The sequence below is a fragment of the Sceloporus undulatus genome, chromosome 8, assembly GCF_019175285.1.
Source record: "Sceloporus undulatus isolate JIND9_A2432 ecotype Alabama chromosome 8, SceUnd_v1.1, whole genome shotgun sequence".
In the NCBI taxonomy this organism is placed as follows: domain Eukaryota; kingdom Metazoa; phylum Chordata; class Lepidosauria; order Squamata; family Phrynosomatidae; genus Sceloporus; species Sceloporus undulatus.
This window is the reverse complement of record NC_056529.1, coordinates 2,375,377-2,401,308: the sequence shown is the minus strand read 5'-3', so window position 1 is coordinate 2,401,308 and position 25,932 is coordinate 2,375,377. Positions and strand designations below refer to the sequence as shown.

Genomic DNA, 25,932 nt, shown 5'->3' with positions numbered 1-25,932 from the left:
GGGGGAGCGAGAGAGAGAGAGAGAGAGAGAGAGAGCCTTCAGCCCAGGAGACAGCGAGGCAGACCGGCAGCCAGGAAGAAAAGGGAGGAAGGAAGGAAGGAAGGAAGGAAGGAAGGAAGGAAGGAAGGGGGCCGGAGGAGGGGCGCCGGGGTTCGGCTCAGCGCCCCGCTTCAGCCCCGGCTGCGAGGCAGGTAAGGCCGATCCACTGTCCACCCCCCCATCCCCTTCCTTCCTTCTTTCCTTCCTTCCTTTCCTCCCTCTCCCGTTCCTTCCTTTTCTCTAGCTCCTATCCTTCCCTCCCTCCTCCCTTCTTTCCATCCACTCTTCCTTCCTTCCCTCCATGCTTTTGCTTTTCCCTCCCTTCCCTCTTTCCTCTCTGCTCTCCGTGCATCTCTCCCTCGTTCCTTCTTTCTCTCCATACTTCCTTCCCTCCCTCCCTCCCTCCCTCCCTCCTTTCCTTTTTCCATCCTTCCCTCTGTGCTCCTGTCCTTCCTTCCTTTCCTCCCTGCTTCTGTCTTTCCATCCCCATCTCCCCCCAGAGACCCCCTCCGGAGGACAGGGCCCTCTGGGCCAAAAGCGGGCCGGGGGGGAGGGGCAGCAGGGGGTCTCTCTCTCTCTCTCTCCTCCCTCCCTCCTCAGAAGCTGCTCTTCTTTATGTCCTAGCCCCCCCCCCAGAGGACAGGGGCGAAGGGGGGGCTGCCCAGTTGGGGGGGGGCTTGAGGGGGCGGGGCCCCAGCCTTGACCATTGGGGGGCAGCACCCACCTAGCCCCTCCCTTCCAAAGGGTGCTTGAGGGGGCGAAGGGGACCCGCTTATTTGGGGGGGGGTCTGTTGGAGGCCGAATTGAGTCAAGGGGGGGAGCCCTTATTCTTAGGAGGCGGGGCTTCCTTGCCCCCCTCCTGCTTTAGAGGGCAACCTGAGAGGTGGGGCCCCTTATTTGAGATCACTCTTTCTGACTTAAGGAGGGGGAGCCCCTATCGAAGGGGGACTGCTTTGGGGATAGGACCGAGGGGGGGGAAAGGGGGGACCCCATTTTCTTGCCCTGGGGGGGGTTGTTAGTTCCTTCCCCTACTCCCCCCCAGGCAAAGAGGCACGCGGATCCCAGTGCTTTCTCTTCTCTCTCTCTCTCTCTCTCTCTTCTTTCTTTCTTCCTTCTTCTTCTCTCTCTCTCCGCCTGTGTGGGGCCCGGGGAGAAGCGCTGGCGCCAGGCGGGGAAAGGGGTCGAGGCCGAGAGAGGAGCCCCCAGGGCAGCCAGAAGGAGCAGCAGGAGAAGGCTTCTCCCCCCCCCGGAAAAGCCCCCAGGGCCTCCTCCCCTGGAAGGAGAAGAGGAGACACAGCCTGCCCTCCCTCCCTCCCTCTGGCTGGATCCCAGGGAGAGATCAAGTCCAAGGCATGCCACTGGGGGGCCAAGGGGTCTTGGCTTCCTATTGCAAGGGATCAAGTGCAAGGCTGGGCTTTGGCGAGGGCCCCCTGGCCTTTCCCCTGGTGGGCCAAAGGATCCTGTCCTCCTTTTGCAAGGGGTCACATCCAAGGATCCAAGGGACTTGTCTTGATATTACAAGGGATCCAGTTCAAGGCATCCTAGTCTTTTCATGGGATTGCAAGGGATCTTATCCTGGCATGCCAAGAGATCTTGCAGGACCTTTGAGACTCTGCCAGTTGGCAGCAGGAGCTTTCCTAGGCTTGAGCGACTGCTTCATTTCACTTCATTTCCATTGATTTATGGCAAGTAGCCATCATAAGCCTGTTTTGAGGAACCAGGGTCAAGCTCATGCCACCAACTTGTTTCTTCCAGTCACACTCAAAGGTGCCACAAGATCCCTTGGCAGACTGAGAAAGCTCATGCCACCAACTTCGCTCTTTTCAGTTAGTCCCAAAGGTGCTGCAAAGATCCCTTGGCAGACTGGCTTTCTAGACTAACAGGGCCATATCTTTGAATGCAAGTTGACTTTGGTTTTGGTTGCAAAAAGGCAGACGTTTGGAAGGAGCTCAGAAGAGAGAAGAGAGGGAAACTCAGAAGAACAGCATGCATGCTTAGCATGCGCACCTGAGAGACAACACTTGCATCCTTCTGCATTTCTCTCATGTGTGAAGCCAGCTCTTGTCTTCAAATGCCCCAGCATTGGTCCTCTTGGACCTAGCAAGACTTGGGAGACTTTAAGGCTGCATCCAGACTGAAGAAAGGACCCAGTTTGGCACCGCTTTCTGGCTCAAGGCTATGGAATTCTGGGAGCTGGAGTTTGTTGTGTTTCACAACTGTGCATAATGCGCTGGAAAGGGTTTCCCTATTAAAGTTTTAGGGACCGGAGTCATTCTTCTCCCCAGGAGAGATCTAATAATAATAATAATAATAATAATAATTTATATCTTACCTCCCTGTGCAACACAACCAGAGTGGCTTTAGACATTAAAACAATACAGGCCCATATCCCCAAATCCCACCCCTAAAATATTATTATTATTATTATTATTATTATTATTATTATTATTATTAAAATGTGTATGTTTCTAACAGGACATGATCTTGCGCTTCTATGGCACTTTTGGTGGTGGTTGATTCTGGGGGATTTGTACCCACGTCGATGGGTTTTAAAATGCCCCGTTGTGGAGAGCCAAATATCCACTTACTTATTGTTGTTTTTGTTGTTGTTGTTGTGTGCCTTCATGTGATTTCTGACCCTAAAGCGACCCTATTATAGGGTATTCCTGGCAAGATTTGTTAAGAGGAGGGTTTGCCTTTGCCTTTCCTTGAGGCTGAGAGAGCGTGACTTGGCCAAAGTCACTTTCATGGCCAAACCAGGATTCGAACCCAGGTCCAGTCCAACACTCAGGCCATGCTTTACACCTAGAAAGAAAAGCAGATAGCAGTAAAATGGTTCCAAGACACAATTTCTGTAGAAAGGATGGAAGTGATGTTTTAGTTCAGTTTAGTTGAGAGAGAGAGTTTTGCCCTCCTGAAGTTTTCTTCAGGACAAGAAGTTTTATGGGAGAGGAGGACTGGAGAAAGAAGGTTTGGCAACCAAAGTGTGGAGTGGTTTGGCTCCTTAGCCCTTCCTAGTAGCCAAATGTTGAAAATTTGCAAAGGATCTGGGTGCAAATGCAGGCCAGGAAAGCTGTCAGGCCTGAACCTGACCTCCTGTTGCAAGGCTGAAGCCACCATCGATGGGTCTTTCTCTTGCAAACATAAAAATGATTTGGGGGGACATAGCTTTTTTGCATCTGCAAACCCCAGCAATGGGGCAGGCTTCCCTGGGTCTGGATTGGGGTTTGGTTTGGGGGCATTTGCAGACAGACCCCTTGTTTTGCACAGATGCAGAGAGAGAGAGAAAGAATGACGACAACGACACCCGTCTTTAAGGCACATCTCTTTCCCCCAAACCCCGCAGTTTCCATTTTGCGTCTCAAATGGGCATGAAGGAATTAAACTGCGCCAGCGAATAACAGCATTAGTTTCAATTAATTTTATTTTTCCCTCTCTCTCTAAATCCCGGCGACAATAAAAGTTTAGAAAAACAAAGGCGTATTTTTACGTCCTTTAATGAGCCTGGCTTCCCATCTGTGGGCTTTTTCAAAGTGTCTGTGTGCCTTGATTTAAACTTTGTGTGTCTTCCTTGCCATTGGAGCGGGTTTTCTTCTTCTTCCCCTCTTGCTTTTTATCTTCCCTCCTTTAATGCTCTTTTCTGCTGCTTTCCTGCAACCCTTTTGCTCCTTTCTCCTTTACCTGGTTTGCCTCCACAGTCTCCTTAAGGTTGGTTTCAGCTGCAGTTCTTTCTCCTTTTTCTCATACACAGACATGCATACACACTCACACAACACACACAAGAGAGAGAGAAACACACACACACACAAAGTCCCTCCATCAGCAGTATTGGATCCTATGGCCCCAAGCTGTGTGCAGAGGAGGGGAAAGGAGAGCTTCATCCAACCCAAACTTCTTCTCCACTTTTGAAGTCTTGTCTTATGTTTTTTAAAGTAGGGTTTCAGTTTGTATCCTCTCTGGAGTGTGTATTAAATGAAGAATATATAAGCTTCAGAGAGAAAGAGGGAAAGTCGAAGGAAAGAAGGAAGGAAAGAGGCAACACCCAGGAAAATGTCTGCAGCATGTCAGCCTTTTCTGCCCCAGGGCCATGATGCTCCTAGCCCCAGGCTTGGAGCTGGAATGGATTTGCTCTTACAACTGCCTTCTGTTTACCTTTTATGGTTAAAAACAACAGCTTTTGCAAAGAAGCAACTTCATGGCGGAGGAGGAAAAAAGGAGGAAAGAAAGAAAAAAGCCCCATTTCGTGAGCTCATCTCAAGCCGCAGCAGCCTAGCTGGTTTAATCACCCCTAGAGAGCTGAACAACTGTGAGCTCAATGGGACACAAAACCATTTTGTGTGTAAATGAGCATGGCATGATGGCGCTTATTCCGCTTTCCATGGGCAAATAGTTTTTACAAGCAGCAGTTAGGCAGTTTGCATAGGAAGGAGGCGAAGGAGAGAGGCGTACAGAGAGAGATGAGATGGTTTCTGGTGGAGCCTGGTGTGAGGCTGTGCGCATGCATGTGCCATGGCACACAAATGCAAAGGCAATGGGCAAAGCAGCTGTACTGAGCCAGGGCTCAACTCCATTGGGAAGAGAAGTCAAAGGCTTTCCTGGCACAGCAAAATGCATGGAAAGTGTAGGGCATTACCAAAGGAAAGCTAAAAACCACTCGTAGAAATGTAAATGCATGCTTCTTAGGCTCAAAAATGGAGGACACTTTGACATGCTTCCAGGATGGAAGGTTGAAATGTAGGACATGTCCTGGAAAAGGAGGACACCTGGTCACCCTGTCGCCAGTGCATTATGATTTCTGCCTTTGTTGAACTTGTATAGCTTTGCTCATAGGTCTGCAGGGGCTCTTTGGAGTAACTCGGTGTGGCAGTGTTACTTTGTGGTTCCTCCTTTTTTCTGGGAAAGGCCCCCAAATGTTTAAAGCAGTTGCATTGCAGAAGCTGTAAGTGAGTTTAAAATGCATTGTTTGCATGCATTCTTTAAAGGGGCTTCAGGTATAAAATATAGTAAGAGCTGTTTGGAGTAACTCCTTTACACCAAGGAAGGCCTCAAAATATTTAAATCAGTTTCATTTCAGAAGCTGTTAAGAGTTTAAAATGTATTGTTTGGGTGCATTCCAATGTATTTTGTTTAAATGCATTTGGGTGCATTCTTTAAAGGAGCTTAAAGTATAAACCACCCACCTCTATCTATCTATCTATCTATCTATCTATCTATCTATCTATCTATATTGGAAATGACAGAATATTGTGTTATGGTCTATGTAGTACCTTGAACTGAATCACTGTGAGATGAATAGCCTTCAAGTAACAACACTATTTGAAACATTGAATGCTTATTATGAACCTATTAACAAAAAGGGGGTAAATGATACAACAGTGTGATTGTAACAAAACTGTAGTAACATCTTTAACACTATAAATGCAATACGATCATTCCAGCAAAGGGATACAGTTCACTTCCTGATATCCATCTTCTGTGACAAAAACAATAAAGCCAGGGAAATGGTGGTGTTTGGCTTTGTTTCGGTGCCATCTGCCCCCATCGCTTCCAGTCCTTTTAGTGATTCCGATCTCGGTGCCCATTAGATTCAGATTTCACATCTGCCCAGGTTTTTGTGGGTTGCAGATCTCTTGCCTCATTGTTTCCCTGCATCTTCTGGGAAAAGGTCCTGCCGAGGGAAAGGTATAGGATGCTTACTGTAGGCACTACAAGCGAAGCGTGAGGGATTGAGTCTTGCAGTCAGTCCTATGCAAAACCGTTTGGAAGCCAGTCCCATTGGACGCAGGTGGACTTTCTTCCACGTAAACATGGCTATGATTGGGCCGTGTCGCAGTTGCGAGTCCTGATCGCGCTCGCCAGGACGCAAGAGAGAGCGCAAGGACTCCTTCGCAGTCGGTCACATTGGGAACGAGAGGCCATAAAATGATGTGCAGGAGAAGCATTTGGCTGGTAGATACACACATTTAGCCAGAATATTTGCCTTGGCACAGATACGGAGCGGAGGCTTACCTTTGCTCTTTACCTGGGTTTTCTGCTGGGAGTCTGCATTTCGAGATAAATGCACTTGCAGACCCCAGGGCTCTTTTCTGTGTTTAAGATCTAATTCTTTGAAAAGAAGGGAAAGGGGGAGGGAAAGGTGTGATAGATTCTCCTTTGTGAAAGAAATGGCTGTTTTCGGTTTCGGGGCTTCCTTGAAGGTTTTGGTTTATCAGGGATGATGGGTTAGATGAAATCAAGACCAAGGCAAAGAGAGGCGGCATGGATGGGAACCCAATATTTAAGCTCATTGGTAACTATGAATAAGGGAACATCTTTTGATGTGATAAGGGTCATTCTTGTGTGTGTGTGTGTCTGTAGTGCTGCTGGTCCACCCATGAAGCAATGGCACTTGCATGTGTGTAATTTGTGTTTTGTCGAAAGCAAGTTCTTTGGGTTTTGTGGGGAGATGTGACGTCTTTAATGGAGATGGCTCATAGGGAAAAGCCACTTGTGGGAGGGAGGAAAGCTGAACCCTTCGCTGCCGTGAGAAATCTGCTCCTCATTGGACTGCTGTCCAGATGTGGGTGACAATTTCTCATGCGCTGGCTGACTAGTGTGCGCATCAGTGTTGCTTTTTGGTGGTTGGTTTCGGAGTCCTGCACAGCGTCCAATGTCCATTCTGGACATCAAGAGCGGGAGAAGGAAAGACATGTGGATCCATAAAGGGGTGATGTATTTCTGACACTTAAGAACGGGGAAATAATCGTCAAAGAAGTTATTGCATTCCTTGCACCGAAGTCCAGAAATGTACAGCCCATTTCCATGCATTGCAGAATAAGTGCTTGGTCAAAGGAGTTGCTTCTGTTGCATGTGCAGAAAAGGTTTTGCGCACCTTTGTTGTGTATCGATACAATATTGTATGAAAGGAGAGTGTGAGGATTGCTATGGAAAGTATTGTCGGTAAGAGGCGGATGTTTGCTTGCTGGAAATATCACATAGGGAATGCTTGTCAGAAGTTAGCAGAATAGAGATGTTGTGTCTTGCGATGGCAAACCCAAATGCCAAGAAAAGGAAACATTTCATAGCTGTGTTGCTGGTTGCAATTGTTTTTACTCAGAAAGAAGCGATGGGAATTTTTGTGCCACTTGCTTGGATCTGTAATATTTTCTGCTGCTCACCTGTGTGTTTTTCTTTTGTTGCCTTTTGCAAAACCCAGGACTGATATTTGTCAGAGACGAAAACCTTGATCATTCCCATCCTTTTAAAGTGCTTTTGTCTTTGCAGTTATCAGAGATGCTTGACGTTTTAAGCAAAAACAGTCATGGATAAATTTGTTGTTGTTGTTATTCTTTATTGTAATAAGAAAAGTATTGAATGTCAGGAGGATTGGCATCTGGGTACGTTTGTGTGCGACCTGAAGTGAGATTGCAAAAGGATTGGAAATGGTACGACGAAGATAAAAGTATATATATATATATATGTCCAATTGCCTCTGCTTCCTTTCAGTTTGGATTACAGATGACAAAGAAATGTCATTGTTGTCATGTAGGTAGTTACTTAAAAAGCAACCAAAGACGGTTCCAAGTTGGATGTGAATTTTGCTCAGTGTCTCGATGCAACGATGCCTTAGGAGCCGAGGAAGTCACTAATTTGGAGGTGTCTCGTTACGGAGACAAACTTGCCAAAAACCCCTGGATCCTAATTCACAAATTGGTTCTTCGTTTGTCAGGGGATATTTCACATCTAACACATAATCCCGCGACCTTTAATTAGAATTTTGCAGTTTGTTTTATGCCCCTTGAGGCTGACACCTTGAAAAAGGAATATTTTTTTCCCTTCCTTTCCCCTCCTCTGGATTTCTTATTGCTAATAAGCATCTTTCTCTTTGCCGCTGGTCCTTTCGGGGGGGGAAAAGAAGGGAGCATGATGCAAATACACTTAATTATGGAGGTGGCAATAATTTGTTAGCTGAATATGTGATCAGGCAGATGCAGAAGCGATCTGATTAGATTCTGTGATCAGGCTGGAAATCAAGGTAGTGGCGGAGCTGCGATAAAAACTGTTCCTTTTCTGTCGGGCTTCTAGGAGGAAGGAAGAGCGATGTCCCGGCTGTCTTTAACACGCTCCCCGGTTTCTCCCCTTGCTGCTCAAGGAATCCCTCTCCCGGCTCAGCTCACCAAATCCAACGCTCCTGTGCACATCGATGTAGGAGGACACATGTACACTAGCAGCCTGGCCACCTTGACAAAGTACCCCGACTCCAGGTAAGCGCTCCAGCATCCTCGCCTTTCCATCCGCAAGGTCCTCTGGAAGCCTTAGTAGCAATCTCTGGAGATTTGGAGAGAGGAATTGCAAGGTGCATGTGTTGTTTGCAGATAAAACTCTCTGGTTATATGTATTTTTCCTCTCCTGCTTGTCCTTACAATGCTGTGCCTGGAGCACCTGTTGCGGTCATTGGTGACTCTGCATTAAGCTGAAAATGCAGCCGAGGAAGTAGGCTCAAGTCTAGCAAAGCTCATGCTGCCAACTTCTCTCGTTCAGTGAGTCTCAAAGGTGCTTCAAAGTACCTTTGCAGGCTGATTTTACAGACCAACACAGGTATGTCTTTGAAAGAAAGAAGCTGGCAGCATGAGCTTTCATAGACTTAATTCTTTCTTCAGTTGCATTTCGTAGTCTACCAAATGCATTTGAAAAGGTAGACTTAAGTCTAGGAAAGCTTATGCTGCCAACTGTCTTTCAGTGAGTCTCAAAGGTGCTGCAAAGTCCCTTTGCAGACTGGTTTCACAGACTAACATGTCTATGTCTTTGAATTCTCTCTCTCTCTCTCTCTCTCTCTCTCTCTCTCTCTCTATATATATATATATATATATATATATATGCACATTCTTCCTTTCAGTGTGAAAAGGGATCTTGTAGCACCTTTAATATTTAACTGAAAGAAAGAAGCTGGTAGCAAAAGCTTTTGTAAACTTTAGTCTGCTCCCTCAGATGCATGAAATCCTCTCAGTTTCAAAGGTGCTACAGTCAGCCCTCTTTTCCACAGATTTAAGCATCCACAGCTTGAAAATATTGAAAAATAATATCAGTTCCAAAAACTAACCTTGATTTTGCCATTTTATATAAGGAACATCATATCACTTTGCTGTTGTATTTAATGGTATTTGAGCATCCACAGAGGTTCCTGGAAGCGAACCCCAGCGATACCAAGGGCCCACTTACAAGATCCCTTTGCAGATTGGTTTTCCAAACTAACACGGCTATGTCTTTGAATTCTGCATTTAACGTACGAGAAAGGAGCACATTTTAAACAGGGTGCGTGGGTGCAATTATCACATATGCGCATCCCACACCAAGGGAAGAGTCAACCGACTTGAGGTTCTGCTTTTGTTTGTGTCGGTTGGGCAGAGCATCTCTGAGTATTCTCCTTTTATTTACTCCGATGGAACATGCTTCCAAGTTGGTTTTGCCTGCAATAATCCTAAGCACTCTTGACACCAAAGTTAAATGCTGCTGAAACAAATTGTAGGTGTTTGTTAATTAACGTCGCGCAGGATCAACACGTCGGTCATTAATTGGCTGATGAGATTTTCTCCATTGCGACGTCAAGCCATTTGGTTCCTCTCAATTATTAGATACTGGTTACAGGGGATAATGGTCTTGCAAGTACATTTGGCCTTGGTTTCTAATTGCTTTTGGTGGAAGTAAGTCTCAAAATGATAGGAAAATGGTTGACTTTGTGATAGCGACTGGTGTTCCTGCAGGAGACATCTCTGCTTAAAATGCTGCATAGCCATTAGTTATTTGTGCGTTGCATGGTTTCGGTTGTGCCATTATAAGCAATGGAAGTTAAAGAGTGTATTATCTCTCTCATAGACATCCATTTGGTGCATTTCATGCCATTAAGACACTGGATTCCTTTGGGAGAGGTTCTTTGAGGGATGTGCATAGATCAGGCTTTGGGGTATGGTTTCTTTTCTGTTTTTGCCAAGATGGAAGAGATTTAATGGCTAGGTGGATCAGCACATGTCAGTCACATAGATGGAATTGCAATTTGCTGGTGCCCTTTTATTGTATTCTGTCGTCATTATGGATTATATCTCTGTAGCGAAGAGTGTGTCTGTTCCTCCAAACTGGTGGCTTCCATGGCTGCATCTGCACTGCAGAAATGATACAGTTCGAGATGGCTTTAACTGCTTGGCTATCCCTAGGCATGCTCTTTTTTGTCCATCACAACTGCATTATGGCTCAGGGATTGAATGAAAGGTTGCACATGGTTACTGAAACAACATGGCATGACTCTAAAACGTGGTGCATCTGCCAAAAACGTCTTTTGCACAGATTTCTTCCCAGGTCTTCTGACCCAACAGAGTTATCAGGAATCCTGCTTCCTTTTTTGAAGTATACAGGGGTCCCTCCACATTCGCTGGGATTAAAGGTGAAGGACCCCTGTCAATGTGGAAAAATACCTGTTGGAGGACCTACAAATGCCTAGAGAAGCCTTTTCTCTATGAACCTCTAGGTTCTCCAGCACAACTCTATGGTCAACTTCTGGCTGGAGGACCTAGAGATTCCTAGGGAGAATATATTAATCAATACTGCAAATAATCAAATCTGCAAAAGCCATAGTCGTAAATGTGGAGGGACAAGTGTACTTCTAAAATGCATGTGAATAAGCCCAATGGCCTGTTGTTAAAGCATTGCCCTTATACATGCAGCCCTTGGTGTGATCCAGAATTGGATGGAGTTTCCCATCCAATATACATCCGATGATAAATCTGGAGTTGCTAGTGTTCAATCACACACCTTTCGTTGCTAAAGTGCAGGTTTTGAACCCAGAAAAGTGCACAGAACAAGGGAAAATGCTGCCGTTCTAAACATCTGTTTCATGATGAAAGTCAGCAACCAGAATAAACAGACAAACAACTGGAGATATTTAAAGTACTCCATATTAGAATTATTTAAGAGAAGCAGACTTTGGGGAGGAGAGACCCCAGATTGCTAAGTTTGATTTACAAAGGAGTCTCATGGCACTTTTGAGACTTAAGTGGAAGCAAGAAGTCTGTGGCATCAGCTTTCATAGACTCAGTCTACTTCATGAGATGCAATTGGTGAGGTTTAATAGAGGTCCAAAACACACTGCAGAAATAATCCAGTTTGAGACCCCTTTAACTGCCTTGGCTCAATGCTGGGGAATCCTGGGAATTGTATTCCTTGGCAGTTTCCCATCCAAGTACTAATCAGGGCTGACCCTGCTTAGCTTCCAAGATCAAATGGGGGTCTGGTGCCTTTTGTTTGCGTCTATGTGCCTTCATGTCGCCTGTGGACTTATAGTGACCCCATGAATTTCATAGGCTTTTCTTAAGCAAGGGATCCTCAGAGGTGGTTTTGCCAGTCCCTTCCCTTGAAACAGAGCCTGGTATTCATTGGTGGTCTCCCATACTTGTTCTAACCAGGGCTGACCCTGCTTAGCTTCCAAGATCAGACAGGATCTGGTTCATTTTCTTATGGAAACCCCATGCATTTTGTAGGTTTTAAGCAAAGACTCCTCAGAGGTGGTTTTCCTAGTACCTTCCTCTGAAATAGAGCCTCCAGCAGCTGGTCTTCATCAGTGGTCTCCCATCCAAGAACTAACCAGGGCTAAAACCAAGTCCAAAACACCCAGAGGACCAAAGTTTGGGAACCACTACCCTAGGAACTTAACAACATTTTCTATATCTAAGCCAATGGTTATCAAAATGTTGGTCCTTCCAGATGTTTTGGATTTCATCTTCCAGACTCCATCATCACTAGACATGGTTTTGCAGGCTTCTGGGATCTGAATGCAAAATAACTGGAGAATACCAGTAATGGACCAGGCAAGGAGAAACCCTGCTTTAAGCAGACTCTGTTCTTCCATATTGCTCTGTGTCGCTTTTTTCTTTAAAGCGTTTACATGTAAATTGACCTGACCCTGGAGCTTTAGTGACAGGCCTCTGCTTTCTGTCTGCTCCAAAAAAGAGACTGGTTCCTGTGTGCTTTTGCCTTTCGTATTCTGCTAGGTCTTCTTCTCTCTATTTTATTTTCCTTCCCTTCTTGGGCCTCTTTCCTGTTGAGGGTTATAATGAGGCCTTTCCTCATTTTGTGCGTTTGGAGTTTTGTGGCGATGTCGGTCTCATTGGGTTTTGTTTGAAAAGTAAGTTCACCAAACTTTGTTGGTTTTTTCCCCCTTGAATGGCTGCAAGATTTTATCGTGAGAATTCAATGTTTAGAGATGGTCTGTGATGCAAGTGGAATAGAAAAAGTCTTTCCAGAGACTATGAGGTTTGTAGCTATGGGAATGCAAAAGGAGAGCATTAATTCTGACTCCCAGTCCCCAAATTTCTAGCATTGCAAAGAGTAAGACACTGAAAATGCTTCATAACTGGAACCCTTGTATTTGCAGTGTTTGCATTCCCTTGGTAACTTTGTCTGTCCTTTTCCCTTACCTTTCTAAATGCTCCTCTTAAGTTGCTTTGATGCTAGAAACAATGGGGAGTGAGAGAAAATTTCATTCCCTCGAGGACAGAATTATTTGTTGGACAGTCCCTTCATTTCCCCCTTCCATACACACAGCTGCACCCCTTGCAAACTCCTACATATGTGTTAAAAAGCCCTGCAACATCACATAGTTATAGGCTGCACCTGCCCTGCAGAAAGCACTGTGCAATGGGATTCCAGGAATTGTAGTTTTGGGGGACATTAAGACTTCTCTATCAGAGAGCCCTGGGGCCAGAAAAAACTACAAATCCCAGGATTCCATAGCACTGAGTCATGGCAGTTAAAGCACTGTCAAACTGCATTAGTTCAGCAGTGCGGATCAGCACTATGACCCTGCATCCTATGGAATCTGGGGGTTTGCACTGAGTCTCAGATGCCAGGATTCAATAGAATGAAGTGCAAATCCCAGGATTCAATAGGATGTGGTTTGTGGCAGTTAAAAGTGGAATCACAGTGCTGTGATTGTGTTTTGTGAAAGGCACCTGGAATAGTAGCCAACCAGTGTGGGAACCACAGTCAAAGAATCATGTCTAGGATTTGCAGATGGGAAGGAAGGAAGGAAGGAAGGAAGGAAGGAAGGAAGGGGAAAAAAAGAGAGGGCTGTGACATTGGAATCCTATATTTAAAGAAAGTAGACTAAGGGGCTGTACAGACCAGCATTTTTGGCCAGCCTGGGAGCGGAATTGGGGTGTGGTGTCTATACGGCGCATGCCCTGACTCCACCCCCAGGTGGACATGACGCCACGTGCCGCACCACATGGCGCACTGCATCACTGTGCTCCTCTGGTGCTGCTTTTACAAGGCACAGTGCCAAAGGAGTGCGGGAAAGCTGCAGTGCCACAACTATGGTGCACTTTTCATGCACAGAAAGGAGCTGCTTTCTGTGCCGTGGAAAGGTGAGAGGGTTAGGGTTAGGGTGAGAAAGGCAAGATCGGGGCCATGGCAAGATCTGGCTTTACAAGGGGCGGCTGCAGGCTGCCCTTAAAGGGTGGTCTGTACATCCCCTTAGTGTGAAAAGCAACCAAAATGGTAGCCAACCAATGTGGAAGCCTCAGTCTAAGATTCATGTTTGGGACTTGCAAATTGAGATGAAGGAAGGGAGGAAGGAAAGGTGTGGGAGGGTTGTGACTCCTTGCTGGAAGCCTCTAGTATTTAGAGAGAAGTAGACAGGAGTAGAGATGGGAAATTCCCAGGATGCTTTAATCTGTAAGCGCACTTATTTGAGGCTGAAAGGAGGGGAAAGAAAAAGCCCTGTAGGGAATTCTCAGAGGCTGATCCAGGATGGGATCCAGACCCGGAGGACTGGCGGATGGAGCCTAGTCTCAGTCCCAGGCCAAGGGTGGGGAGGCCGCTTCCAGCCTTCGGGGAGACATTCCAGTGGAGGGTGGCTCCAAAGGCAAAAGGGTGGGAGCAGAATTACCAGCGTACTTTGGCTCCCAGCGTTTGCTGATGACAACCAGGGAGGTAAAGCCTCCGCTGTCTTCGCCGTGTCTCTCTCGCAGGTGTGGACAAACAACTGATGCAGTTTGCTCCCTCATCTGCGGAGAAATCAAAGGTTGAATCACAAAATTGGAACATGCTAACATATTCTTGGAGAACTATCTTGCAGGGAATATATACACACATATGTACATACATAAAAACATATATACACAATGTTGGAACATTCAAAAGCATTCTTGAGGAACTATCCTGAAGGAAATAAATACAGTGTGTGTGTGTACACACACACACTTGTCCCTCCCTACTTATTTGCAAGACACCCATGGATATGGAAAAACCACAAATAACAAAAACACCATGTTTTTACCTGAGGTCTAGGAATCTAGGTCCTCCAGGGCAACTCTGTGATCAATGTCCGACAGACACTGACCATAGAGTTGTGCTGGAGGATCTACAAATGCCTAGCGGAGTGTCCTCTCTAGGAACCTCTAGATCCTCCAGTGCAACTTTTAGTTAAAGTTGACCATAGAGTTGCACCGGAGAAGCTACAAATGGCTAGCGGAGTATTCTCTCTAGGAGTAATCTCTAGGTCCTCCAGGGCAACTCTGTGGTCAACATACGACAGACACTGACCATAGAACTGCGCTGGAGGAGCTACAAAGGACTAGTAGAGTATCCTCTCTAGGAATAATTTCTAGGTCTTTCAGTGCAACTTTTGATTAAAGTTGACCACAGAGTTGCATTGGAGGACCTAGAGATTCCTAGAGAGAACATAGTAACAAAATCCGTGAATAATCCAATCCACAAATATCAAAGCTTCAAATATGGAGGGATGCGTGTATATACAGTATATATGTGCATCGTGTTTTGGTTTTTATTTCATGCAAAGGAATCAGATGCGCCTCTCTGTAGAACCATCCCTCCCTTCCTGACCAGCTTGGCATAGTCTAATAGCAGGAGAAAACTCTGCCAAATTCTTGCAGCTGTATCGTTCTTTCTGATGGGTTTCCCTGCCCATTGGGAAATCCATTGAATTAGAACCAAATAACTGAGAATATTCTTTGCATCCCTTATTATTATTGTTGTTGTTATTATTATTGGGTGCTTTCAAGATGTTTCTGACTCATAGGCATCATGGGGTTTCCTTGGCAAGATTTGTTCAGAGGAGGTTTGCCATTGCCTTCTGCTGGGGCTAAGAGACAGTGACTTACCGAAAGTCACTCAGTGGGTTGTTTATAATCATGCTTAATAGACATTATGCCAGGTATTTTAAGCCTAGAAAGAAAGGAAGGAAGGAAGGAAGGAAGGAAGCCAAAAATGGGTAATTGTTCAGCACTTGTAGTTTGGTCCATTTCCAAGGAGCGATGCTATATTTTGGAAGGAAACGTGTCGGAGGGCTGGTGTTTCGGCACCCGTCTCCTCGATGGTTTCTCATCCATGTCTTCACCCTCACTAACAGGAAAGAGGCCATCTTGCACATTGACACCTGGGTTGCCGATTCACATGACAGACTGCCATGACTTTGGGGAGGAGGCATGAAGCCTTTTAACATGATCAAAGGTGACGTTTTATTTGAAAAGCCACCAACACATCATGAAAAGACATGATGCTCTTGCAAACACACTCACACTTGCAACCATTTATCGAGGCAGAATATTCACTGGTGGCAGAGGGTAAACCACCGCAACCATATTCTTAACACTTGTGTGGCTTATTTGTATTCATTTTTTTTGACACCGGCTGCATCCACCTTGTAGAAATAATCTGCTTTGACACTGGTTTAACTGCCATGGCTCAATGCTATGGAATTCTGGGAATCTTTGCTCTGGCACCACAATAAACTGCAATTACTAGAATTGCATAGCATTGCACCACAGCAGTTAAAGCGGTGTCAAACTGGATCAATTCTGCTGTGTGTGTGCAACCTTTGTGTGTTCCTGCTGCTTCTTGGGCTGCATCTGCACTGCAGAAATAATCCGGTTTGACACCACTTCAAATGCCATGGCTCAATAGACCAAAACATTGAGCCATGGCATTTGAAATGATGTCAAACCGGATTATTTCTGCAGTGTGTTTTGGAACAATGCTGTGGGAATTTCTGGGCTTTGCCGTTTGTTGTGGATCCAGAACTCTGACAGAGAAGGCTAAATGTCTTGAAAACTACAGTTCCCATAATCCCATAGCATTGAGCCTTGGCGGCTAAAGCAGTGCCAAACTGGGTTATTTCTGCAGTGCGGAACTGATTTTTTAGGAAGGGGTCAAGAGGGATTCATTTGCAAATCACCAGTTGCATGAAGGCTTCAATGTCATTTAGATAATATTCCAGGCATTCAACAAGTTGCATGCCTTGCTGGGAAATTTGTAACTTGGGTATACACCTAAGTAATTAGTATCTGAATGCATCAGAAGTACAGAGACAAATTAAAAGACCAAACAACGCACAAAGAACAGCCTCTTGAAAGCATAAGGTTAGGACAACATGAACTCTGTTTCCTGCCTTCGGGGTTCAAAATGGCACCTTTCACTCATTGCAAAAGCATGAAGCAGTCTGGGAATGGAGGCCTTTGCAGAAAGCAAGAAAAGACCGACTTAGCCATCATAAAACACACTTGCAATTTCTTCGTGTTCTTGTTTTGGTTGCACACAGTTGCCAAGGTGGAGGAAGGGGAGAGAAGAAGGAAAAGCATTAAGAGCATTGGTTTCTCAGCCTTTGGTTCTCCAGCTGTTTTGGACTTTAACTCCCAGTCAGCATAGCCAGTGGTCAAGGATGATGTTGGGAGTTGAAGTCCTGAACATCTGGAGGCCCAAAGGCTGGAAACCATTGCATTAAGGCAATATTGTGTTTTGAGTCCTGTGTTTTGGGTGAAGCATGACCAAAGGGGAAATTAAAAGTTATAGCGGAGACAACCTGCATTAACTACAAATCCCAGGATTCCCTAAAATGGAAGCCATGGCAATTTAAAGTAGTGGCAAAGGCAAAATGCTATGATTATACTTATAAAACGAAAATTCTAGCCTCGTTCCTCCCATGATGTTTAGGGCCTTTTGGGGCTGAGCCTTCCTTATCCAAAACGCTTTAGGACCAAAAGCGTTTTAGATTTCTGATCCTTTTTGTTTGGATTTTGGAACGTTTGCATATAGATATCGAGATTATCTTGGAGACGGGACCCAAGTCTAAACACGAAATTCATTTTAGGCTCCACTTATGCGCATGGCCTGAAGGCTGAAGGCAATTTTTATAAAGAATGCTTTTAAAATAATGCTGCGCATGAAAGAAAGCTTGTGTACATTGGAGCATCGGGAAGCAAAGGTGTCGCTATCCAAGCCACCCAGGTGGGACTTTGGGAATTCCTGATAAGGGAAACTCAAACTGTATTTTTAGAGGAGTTTATAGCACAGTTGGACCTAGCTGGAGCATAGAGCATGGTTCTCCTTGTTTTAGTTTTATATTCGATGGAGAATAAAAAGAGAAGAAGGAGTCAGAGGAAAAGAAAGATAGTTCCCATCGCTGATACAAGCAAATTTGGCTAAAATGGGTTTTGTACTAATTTGTTGGGCTGTGTGCTCTCATACAAATTATTATTATTATTATTATTATTATTATTATTATTATTATATCCCACCCTTTCCCCAAAACTGGGACTCAGGGTGGCTTACAATATTAAACTAACAGTCTAATCAAAAGCATACCAAAAATGATACATTTAAAATAGAATTAAATTATTGTTATATTAATCGTACAAAGTTCAGTTTCTGCTCAAAACGGAAAGGGTTTCTCCTTTATTGATTCTTTCCCCCCCATTTTAATCCTGTGCGTTTTCCTAGAAGAGGTAAAGAGAGAAAAAGAGAGATAGGAGATAAGGTGCACTTGGCTGGAAATCATGTCCCCAGGTCACTGTGAAAATGCCGGAGATGCACAGCGTTTGCTCTCGATTGTTGGCTTTCCGATGTGCGTTTGCTGCGAGGTTTGGATAGTTATTTATATCAAAGATTTATATCCCGCTTTTCTCCCACAATGGAATAGGCATGGATCCCTTCCCAACATGCAGAGTGGGGATCGATTATAGGGATCAATGCACTCGCTCTTGTAATGTTTGTGGGATGCAATTTGTTAGGAAAGGAGAAAGATCTAGCAGCGGTTCCCAAACACTGGTCCTCCAGATGTTTTGGACTTCAGCTCCCAGAATTCCTGACTGTTGGCCAAGTTGGCTGGGGATTCTGGGAGCTGAAGTCCAAAAAACTTGGGAATCCATGATCTACTGGATGAAAAGTTCCAGTTGTTGAAACATTACCATCGGAGATGAATAGCTGTGAAGGCAATAGTTGGGTCTCCTTGTTGTCGGGAGGTTTGTCCTCCAATATGCATCATTTATTGGTACGTGCCCCTGAACTTGAAGGTTTTATTTACATGTATTGTTGTTGTTGTTGTGTACCTTCAAGTCATTCCCAGCATACGACAACCCTAAGGAAAACCTTTGTCATGTTTTCCTTTTCTTGGCAAGATTCATTTGGAGGAGGTGACCATAAGGCAAACCTTTCATGGGTTTTCTTCTTGGCAAGATTTATTCAGAGGAGGTTTGCCATTGCCTTCCCTTGAGGCTGAGAGTATGTGACTTGCCTAAAGTCATCCAATAGTTTCCATGGCCAAACGAGGAATCAAACCCTGGTGCAGTGGTTTGTGAGTTGGACTACAACTCTGGAGATCAGGGTTCGAATTCCGACTCAACCATATAAACCCATTGGGTGACCTTGTGCAAGTCACACTCTCTCAGCCTCAGAGGATGGCAATGGCAAACCCTCTCTGAAGAAGCCTACCAAGAAAGCCCTGTGGTTGCTGGGTATTTTGGACTTCAACTCCCATCAGCCTTAGCCAGCTTGGCCAACTCTCAGGAATGCTGGGGGCTGAAGTCCTAAACTTCTGGAATAGCAAACTCTGGGAACCACTGCCCTAAGAAAACAGCTGGAAACTGAGCAACGTAGGTGTGCCATTTGAAAGTCTTTGGTTATGGCCCTAAAAATGAAAAGAAGCAGGGAATAAAGCCATGGCAATGGGGAATGGAGGAAGAAGGCTGTAGGAAGGTTGTGTTTGAGTTGTGGGTCCCCTCTGCACAAACACACATGCACACCCACACCTTGCCTGTGTAATAAGGATTCGTACTTGGCGCTGTGCGTTGAAACAGAGCTCTTCCACCCGGCAGATCCAGGCCCTTTGGGAGGTTTAGGAACACGGAGAGATGCGGGATGCGGATTTGTTTAATAGCAAGTGCTTTTGCTCCAAACGCCGGTTTTTACATCCCAGATTTGTGCGACTCAGAACATAAAAGAGCATGGGGACTCCGCTGCTGCCACAATGGCGTTATGAAAGGAGATGATTTACGCATGCAGTTATATGGATATGGATGTTTGATCCCTTACCTGCTTTTGCAGGATATTCGGAGAGGTCCAAGTGAAGGGGAAACGCTTGCCTGCATTTGCAGGTTGTTACGCCGAAGACTGGTCCAGGGTTCGTTTGTCTAAATCAGGGATGAGGAAGGAGAAGGGTGTCCTGTGGGCTTCATGGGGTTCCCTTGAGCCCCGTGAACCCCACTTTTACAAATCCTAATTCTTTTGGGGGGTAAGCAATTTTAGGTTGGTTTTCCGATCAGAAATGTCCTCAAACCATGCTCAAATGTGATAGTTTGCCTCACACAAACTCCTCATCCAGAAATAGTGTCAGGGAGTAAATTGACATCACTTGCAGAGCTTGGCGCATGGATGAAAATGTGTCTCCATGTAGTTCCCCACTATTATCTTTGATTCCCAAACTTTGTTCTTCCATACGTTTTGGACTTCAAGTCCCAGAAGCCCCAGCCAGCTTGGCCAACAGTCAGGAATTCTGGGAGCTGAAGTCCTGGAGGACCAGAGTTTGGGAACGACTGGTCTAAGCGAAGCCTCCATTCAGTTGTATAGGGCAAATGAAAAGGTCTCAGGTCTGTGAATGAGGGCCAGATTGAGACATGCAAGAAGCAGCACGAGTCTCAAGTCCATGTAAGATACTTTTAAGTCAAGTCTCAAATCTCTACTCAAGTCTCAAGTCAAGTCTTGAGTTGCAAGATATTTTCAAGCTGAGTCTCAAAGTTAAGTCTCAAGTTTCTACCTACAAGTCAAGCCTCAAGTCCTTGCAAAAGACTTTCAAGTCAAGGGTCAAGTCCTTGGAAGGCAAGTCTCAAGTTGAGTCCCAAGTCTGGGAGCCAACCTGAACAGAGAAAAAAGGTGTTTGGGGGTTGTTTCACTAACTAGAAAATCAAAAAGACTTGCACAAAGTTAGGGGGAAATTCTCAAAAGGGAACAGCAAATGCGTTAGGCAATGGGCTTGAGATAGAAGATGCTTCTAAAGCTTTTCAAAAGGTTCAGAAGGCTCCTCCAGTGTGTAGCGGAGACAGCTTACTGGGTAGACCCTAATGTATTTACTGTTTCTGGATGAAGTTGGACCAGAAAGTCAGTTGCTAAGAATATACAAGTCTGAAGTGGAGTCGAGTGAGTGCATCACTTATTGCCAAGTCAAGTCCAAGTTGCGTCATTGAAGTGACTTGAGTCCGAGTCAAGACCAAGTCATTCGACCAGAGTTTGCATCACTGCAAAACCCTCTTGAGAACTATTGCTTGGAAAAGGGACATTTTTGGATCCCGGTTTCCAGAATAGCCCAGTGAGCATGTATTCCCCCCTCCATTTGCTCTGGTTCTACAACGAACTACAAATCCCATAACTTCATAGCATTGAGCCATGGCTATGTCACACCAAATTGTTTTACTGCAGTGCAGATGAGACCTCTATAACTCCCAAGGCCTTTTTTTGGGGGGGGACTATTTCCCCTGTTCTGTGTTAAGTTTCCATCAACGCTTGTATCTGTAATGGGAAATCCTAATTGGATTCATTATTCAAATTCAGAAGGGTGCCGCTTCGTGTACTTCTCAATTCTCTTTCATCCTTTCATCCGTTGTCACAGGAAGTTTGAGGAGATATATATATATATATATATATATATATATATATATATAAAATTTCAATCTCACAACTTTTTAAATACACACACACATACAGAGAGAGAGATATATTTCTAAGCAGACACTTTGGTACATTGACATTTAAAAATACATTTTGGGGTGGTTTGCACCCCCGGTTCCCAATCTACGGCAAGTATATTTTCTCATCCTCACGGGGGTAAAAATAAAATAAAAATGGAAAGTATTACATCTAGGTGCAAGTAATAGATCCAGCCGTTCCTCCAGGTGTTTAATATTAAGTGGATGTAAAATCCTTCAAAAGCATTGAGGAAGAGGGACTCTATGGCTGGGGACACAGCGAGGAAAAGGGTGCATCTCCTGTGGCACTCGGAAATCAAAGTCGAAAGGTAGTAACACAGTGTTATTACAAGAATTGGAGACGGAGAAGCCGCTTTCCTTGCGGGATCAGACGAAATTGAACCAAGGAGCCTTGGAACGGCAGCACCCTTTTTGTGTCTTCAAGTCCCCTCTCGACTTATGGCAACCCTATGTTTTTTTTATTTAATTGAATACAATTTTATTATGATAAACAAAGCTTTCCATATCAGACGTCGTACATCAAATATCATATATCAAATAATATCATCGGTTACGAAGTGATCGATCTACAATAAAGTAATATCATTGTCAAACTATAAGTATCATTCTCTATAGGCCAACTAAGTTCTCTTCTTTTCCTTCCTTCCATCATTCTTCCTACTAACTTCTTTCCTACTTCCTTGTTCTTTCTAACTCATTACTGACTTTGCTTTACATCTTTCTTCTCTTCCTTGTTCTTTTCTTCCCTTCACAAACCTCCTAAATAACTTACTCATACCTTCATCCAACTACTCCCCATTCATTCTGGCTTCCTTCTCAACTTTCGTGGCTTTCCATTATAGTGTTTCTTTGGCAACTTATTTTCAGATAATGTTTCTTATAATCTGTTTAAGGAGAATAAGTTTAGGCTGAGCCAAGATGTTGTTATCTTCATCCATGCATGCATCCCTTCTCCATGGCTGCTCCAAGGCTATGTGGCTGGATCTGCACTGGAGACACCACTTTGACTGCCACAGCTCAGTGCTATGGAATCCTGGGATTGGTATTTTGTTGTTGCATCATTGCTCTCTGACAGAGAACGCTAAATGTCTCCCAAAAGTACAGTTCCCAACTGGATTATTTCTGCAGTGCAGATGCATCCAGTGTCTTCCTTCCCGGGAGATTTCACTGGTCGCTCCCTTGCTGACCTTTCGCTGAGTCCATCCACTCTGCAGAAATAATCTGGTTTGACACCACTTAATAATAATAATAATAATTATTATTATTATTATTTTATTTCTTACCTGCCTCTCCTCACAGCTCAAGGAGGGTTAAAACATTGTTAAAACACAACCATTACACAAAATACACACATTAAGCTGCATAAAATACACATATTATGTGCCATGACTCAATGCTATGGCTCCACTTAGGAGGCCACAACAAACTTCAATTCCCAGAATGCCATAGCATTGAGCCATGGCACTTAAAGCGGTGTCAAACCAAATTCATTCTGCAGTGTGGATGGAGCCATTGTCCAGCAAAGTCCTTGTTGTTCCATCTCTCTTTTGGGAACTGATTGTTTTTACAGGTAAAGGGCTTTTCCTGAGTGCTCTGTGCTGCGTTCGTTCCTTGCTTTAAAACCAGTGGCTTTAACTCTGTATGCAGTTTTAATATCATTTTAATCACAGCTTTCTGTGATTTCTTTTGTTCTGCATTGTTTTTATTTGCATTTCTTTTTATCTTGTAAGCTGCCTGGAGTCTTAGCTTAGGGGCAAAGGGAAGAGTGGTATAAATAAAGTAACAGGATAATAATGGGACAGAATAGCTAGTCCTTATGATGAACCGAAATCATGAATCCACAGGCAGAGGCATGTTGCTCTGGAAAACCAGTGTGCAAAGGGATCTGGTTGCACCTTTGAGACTAGCTATAGAAAAAGAAGTCGGTTGCATAAGCTTTTGTAGACTTAATTCTGCTCCATAGATCCATGAAGAGCCATGGAACAGACCTTTATAGCTATGAATGAGCAGGTTGTCTGTGTGGAATCAGGTTTTTTTTTGGACCCAGCTCTTATGATGTTGAAGCTTGTTGTGAGATTCCATAAGCATCCTTTGTGGAAATAGCTACAGCATGCCATAGTGGTTTGAGCATTGGACTCTGGAGACCAGGGTTTGAATCCCTGCTTGGTCAAAGAAACTCACTGGGTGACCTTATGCAAGTCTTACACATGTGTGGAAATGGTTTGGACATTTTTTGCCAGATGTGAAATGTGTACAAGATTGTAGATGTGGAGTTGTGGATGAAGTGCCATTGCACACAAGTGCACTTTCTGCATTGATGGACAGAGGCAGGGATGTGCAAGCCCATTTGTTTTTGTATTTGGTCAGGCATTTTCGTTTCAGTTGTGCAGTACTGCCATCCAACATAATAATTGCCTGGCGCAATTAATGCATTAAAGAAACACGCTATGCAACCCCCGTTGTAAGATCTTAGCGCATGTCTTCTTGGTCTCGTATGGAGTGAAGGAGTCAGGAAGGACCCATGGCAACTTCAACTAAGGGTGTGTGTAAGGAAGACTCAGAGAACTGATAATATTAAACTGCTGATACTTCCTACCTAAGTCCTCCTGTGCAACTCTGTGGTCCACATCTGCCAGACATTGATCATAGAATTGTGCTGAAGGAGCTACAAATGCCTAGCAGAATGTTCTCTCTAGGCATCTCTAGGTCCTCCAGGGCAACTCTATGGTCATCATCTGCTGAACATTGGCCATAGAGTTGTGCTGGAGGAGCTACAAATGCCTAGCGGAGTGTTCGACTTGCAAGCTAGAGCAACAATGCAGAAATAAAACGAAAGCATTGGCCTTTGTTTTGCTTCACTTTGCAGTACTTTCAGCAGAGGAGCCCTCCTCCTTCGCTGGCTTGGCAACGTCGCCTTTTCCCACCTCTCTTTGCTAGAGCCGAACATCTGAGCCAAAGAGCAAAACGCAATTGACAGGCTCCGTATCAAGCAGGGAAAAGGCCTGAGAGATCTTGTCAACTTCACTTGGCCTGGCTTGTTGTGTCTGGGATAAAACAGCCAGACTGTGTGTGTGTTTTGTGTGTTTTGGAGGAGGGAAAAAGGCAGCATTGCCGCCGTCGTTTGAGAGAAAAGTGGAGCAGTGGAGCAGCGCCAGAGCCATGCGCTTGAGGCACACAGACAAATTAAAGGGGGGGGGGGAATCCGAAAGGACACCTTTCAGGGCTTGTTTTCCATAAATGCACAATTACAAAACAATTTGACATGGGGCATAGGCACTGTCTACGCCATTCATTTTTCATGAGTATAAACAGATAAATTATAAATAGCACAAATATTACCCAACAGTTAAATATTAATCACGTAATTGCTGAAATTAATGTTCTGGGTGCCCTCTGTGCGCAAGCGGAGGCTCGAAACACACTGTCGCATGTTGCGGGGAAGCGAGGTGGCTGCGATAAAAATGCATGTTCTGAGCAGGTCATTTGGGAGGAAGAAAGGAAGGAGGCAAGCAGGCAAGCAAGAAAAAGAAAGGCCACAAGTTGGTGGATTGTTTTGACTGTCAGCTATGGGAAGCATTAGTTTAAACAGTGCAGGCAACTAAGTTCCTAAAAGCATGATGGATAAGGTCTCCTGCAATATCCTTGTCCAGGCTGAAAGTGAGTCAGCAATGTGATGCAGCAGCTAAAAAGGCCAATGCGATTCTAGGCTGCATCAATAGGAGTGTAGTGTCTGGATCCAGGGTAGTAATAGTACCACTCCATTTGGTTTTGGTCTCTACTGGAATATAATGTCCAGTTCTGGGCACCACAATTCAAGAAGGACATGGAGATGCTGGAGCCATGTGTCCAAAGGAGGAAGACCAAAATGGTGAAAGGTCTGGAAATCATGCCTTATGACGAAAGGCTTAGGGAGCTGGGGATGTTTAGCCTGGAGAAGAGATGATTAAGAGACAATATGATGGCCCTGTTTAAGTATTTGAAGGGGTGTCATATTGAGGATGGAGCAAGCTTGTTTTCTGCTGCTCCAGAGAAGATGACAAAGAGCAATGGATGCAAGCTCCAGGAAAAGAGATTCCAGCTCAACATAAGGAGGAACTTCCAGATAGTAAGGGCTATTCGACAAGGGAAGATGCTGCCTTTGAGTCTCCAGAGCCTGGATGACCATTTGTCAAAGGGAGGGCTTGGATCGTGTCTTCTTACATGGCAGAAAGGGGTGGGATTGGATGATTCTAGGATGTGACACCAATGGCAGCTGGTGCACTTATGTGTCCAGCTGGAACTGTGGATCTGCTCCAAGCCCAAGTCTAAAGATTAATGGAGCTGTTTTGGGTCCTGAAGTTATTTTGGAGGATAAGGCTGGTGGCTCCATGGGACGAGAGTCTGTGACTTGTGGCTTGCCATGACCAAGCGCAGATTAGAACCCTGATCTCCAGCGTTGCAGTCCAGCACACAAACCACTACACCACGCTGACTCTAATGGCCCAAGACCTTTCCATGTAATTGCTGTTTTTGTCTTCAGTGATGCTTCCTCCTTCTTTCACCATCATCCTCTTAAAATGTAGGAAAGGTTGGTAGGAGGTGTGTGTAATCTGCCGGTGGATCTGGCGGCTGCATTTCAGCGTAGGAGCCGCAGAAGCTGCAAACACGTCCGACTGCCTGCCTTGCCTTGCCTTGCCTCCCCGGATGGGCCTTGACAGGAAGGGCGCTGGAGGGGAAGCCCAGGCGCAAGATGGGAGGCAAGATTCGCCAAGGAGCTTTAAAGACAGCAGTATCCCCAGCATCTCCCCTGGGGCAAAACAGGGCGAGTTTCCCAGGAGCAGGAACCAAGGAGGCTGGGGCAGCTTTGTCAATGTGGAGAAGAGGAAAAGAGCTA

The 25,932-nt window shown here is 45.0% G+C and overlaps 1 protein-coding gene across 8 annotated transcripts in view; it reads left to right on the top strand.

Moving 5' to 3' along the window:
* The window catches only part of KCTD15 (potassium channel tetramerization domain containing 15), a 67,832-nt gene that overhangs the window by 23,885 nt on the left and 18,015 nt on the right, over window positions 1–25,932 (top strand). For 5 of the 8 annotated variants that reach the window (XM_042438656.1, XM_042438659.1, XM_042438660.1 and 2 more), the window contains exon 2: window positions 8,104–8,282. In XM_042438656.1, coding sequence (XP_042294590.1) covers window positions 8,104–8,282 — 179 coding nt within the window. Of the gene's footprint in view, window positions 1–19; window positions 192–2,831; window positions 3,748–6,059; window positions 6,746–8,103; window positions 8,283–25,932 lie in introns of those variants that run through there. The other 3 variants (XM_042438661.1, XM_042438654.1, XM_042438655.1) reach the window with 3 other exon arrangements.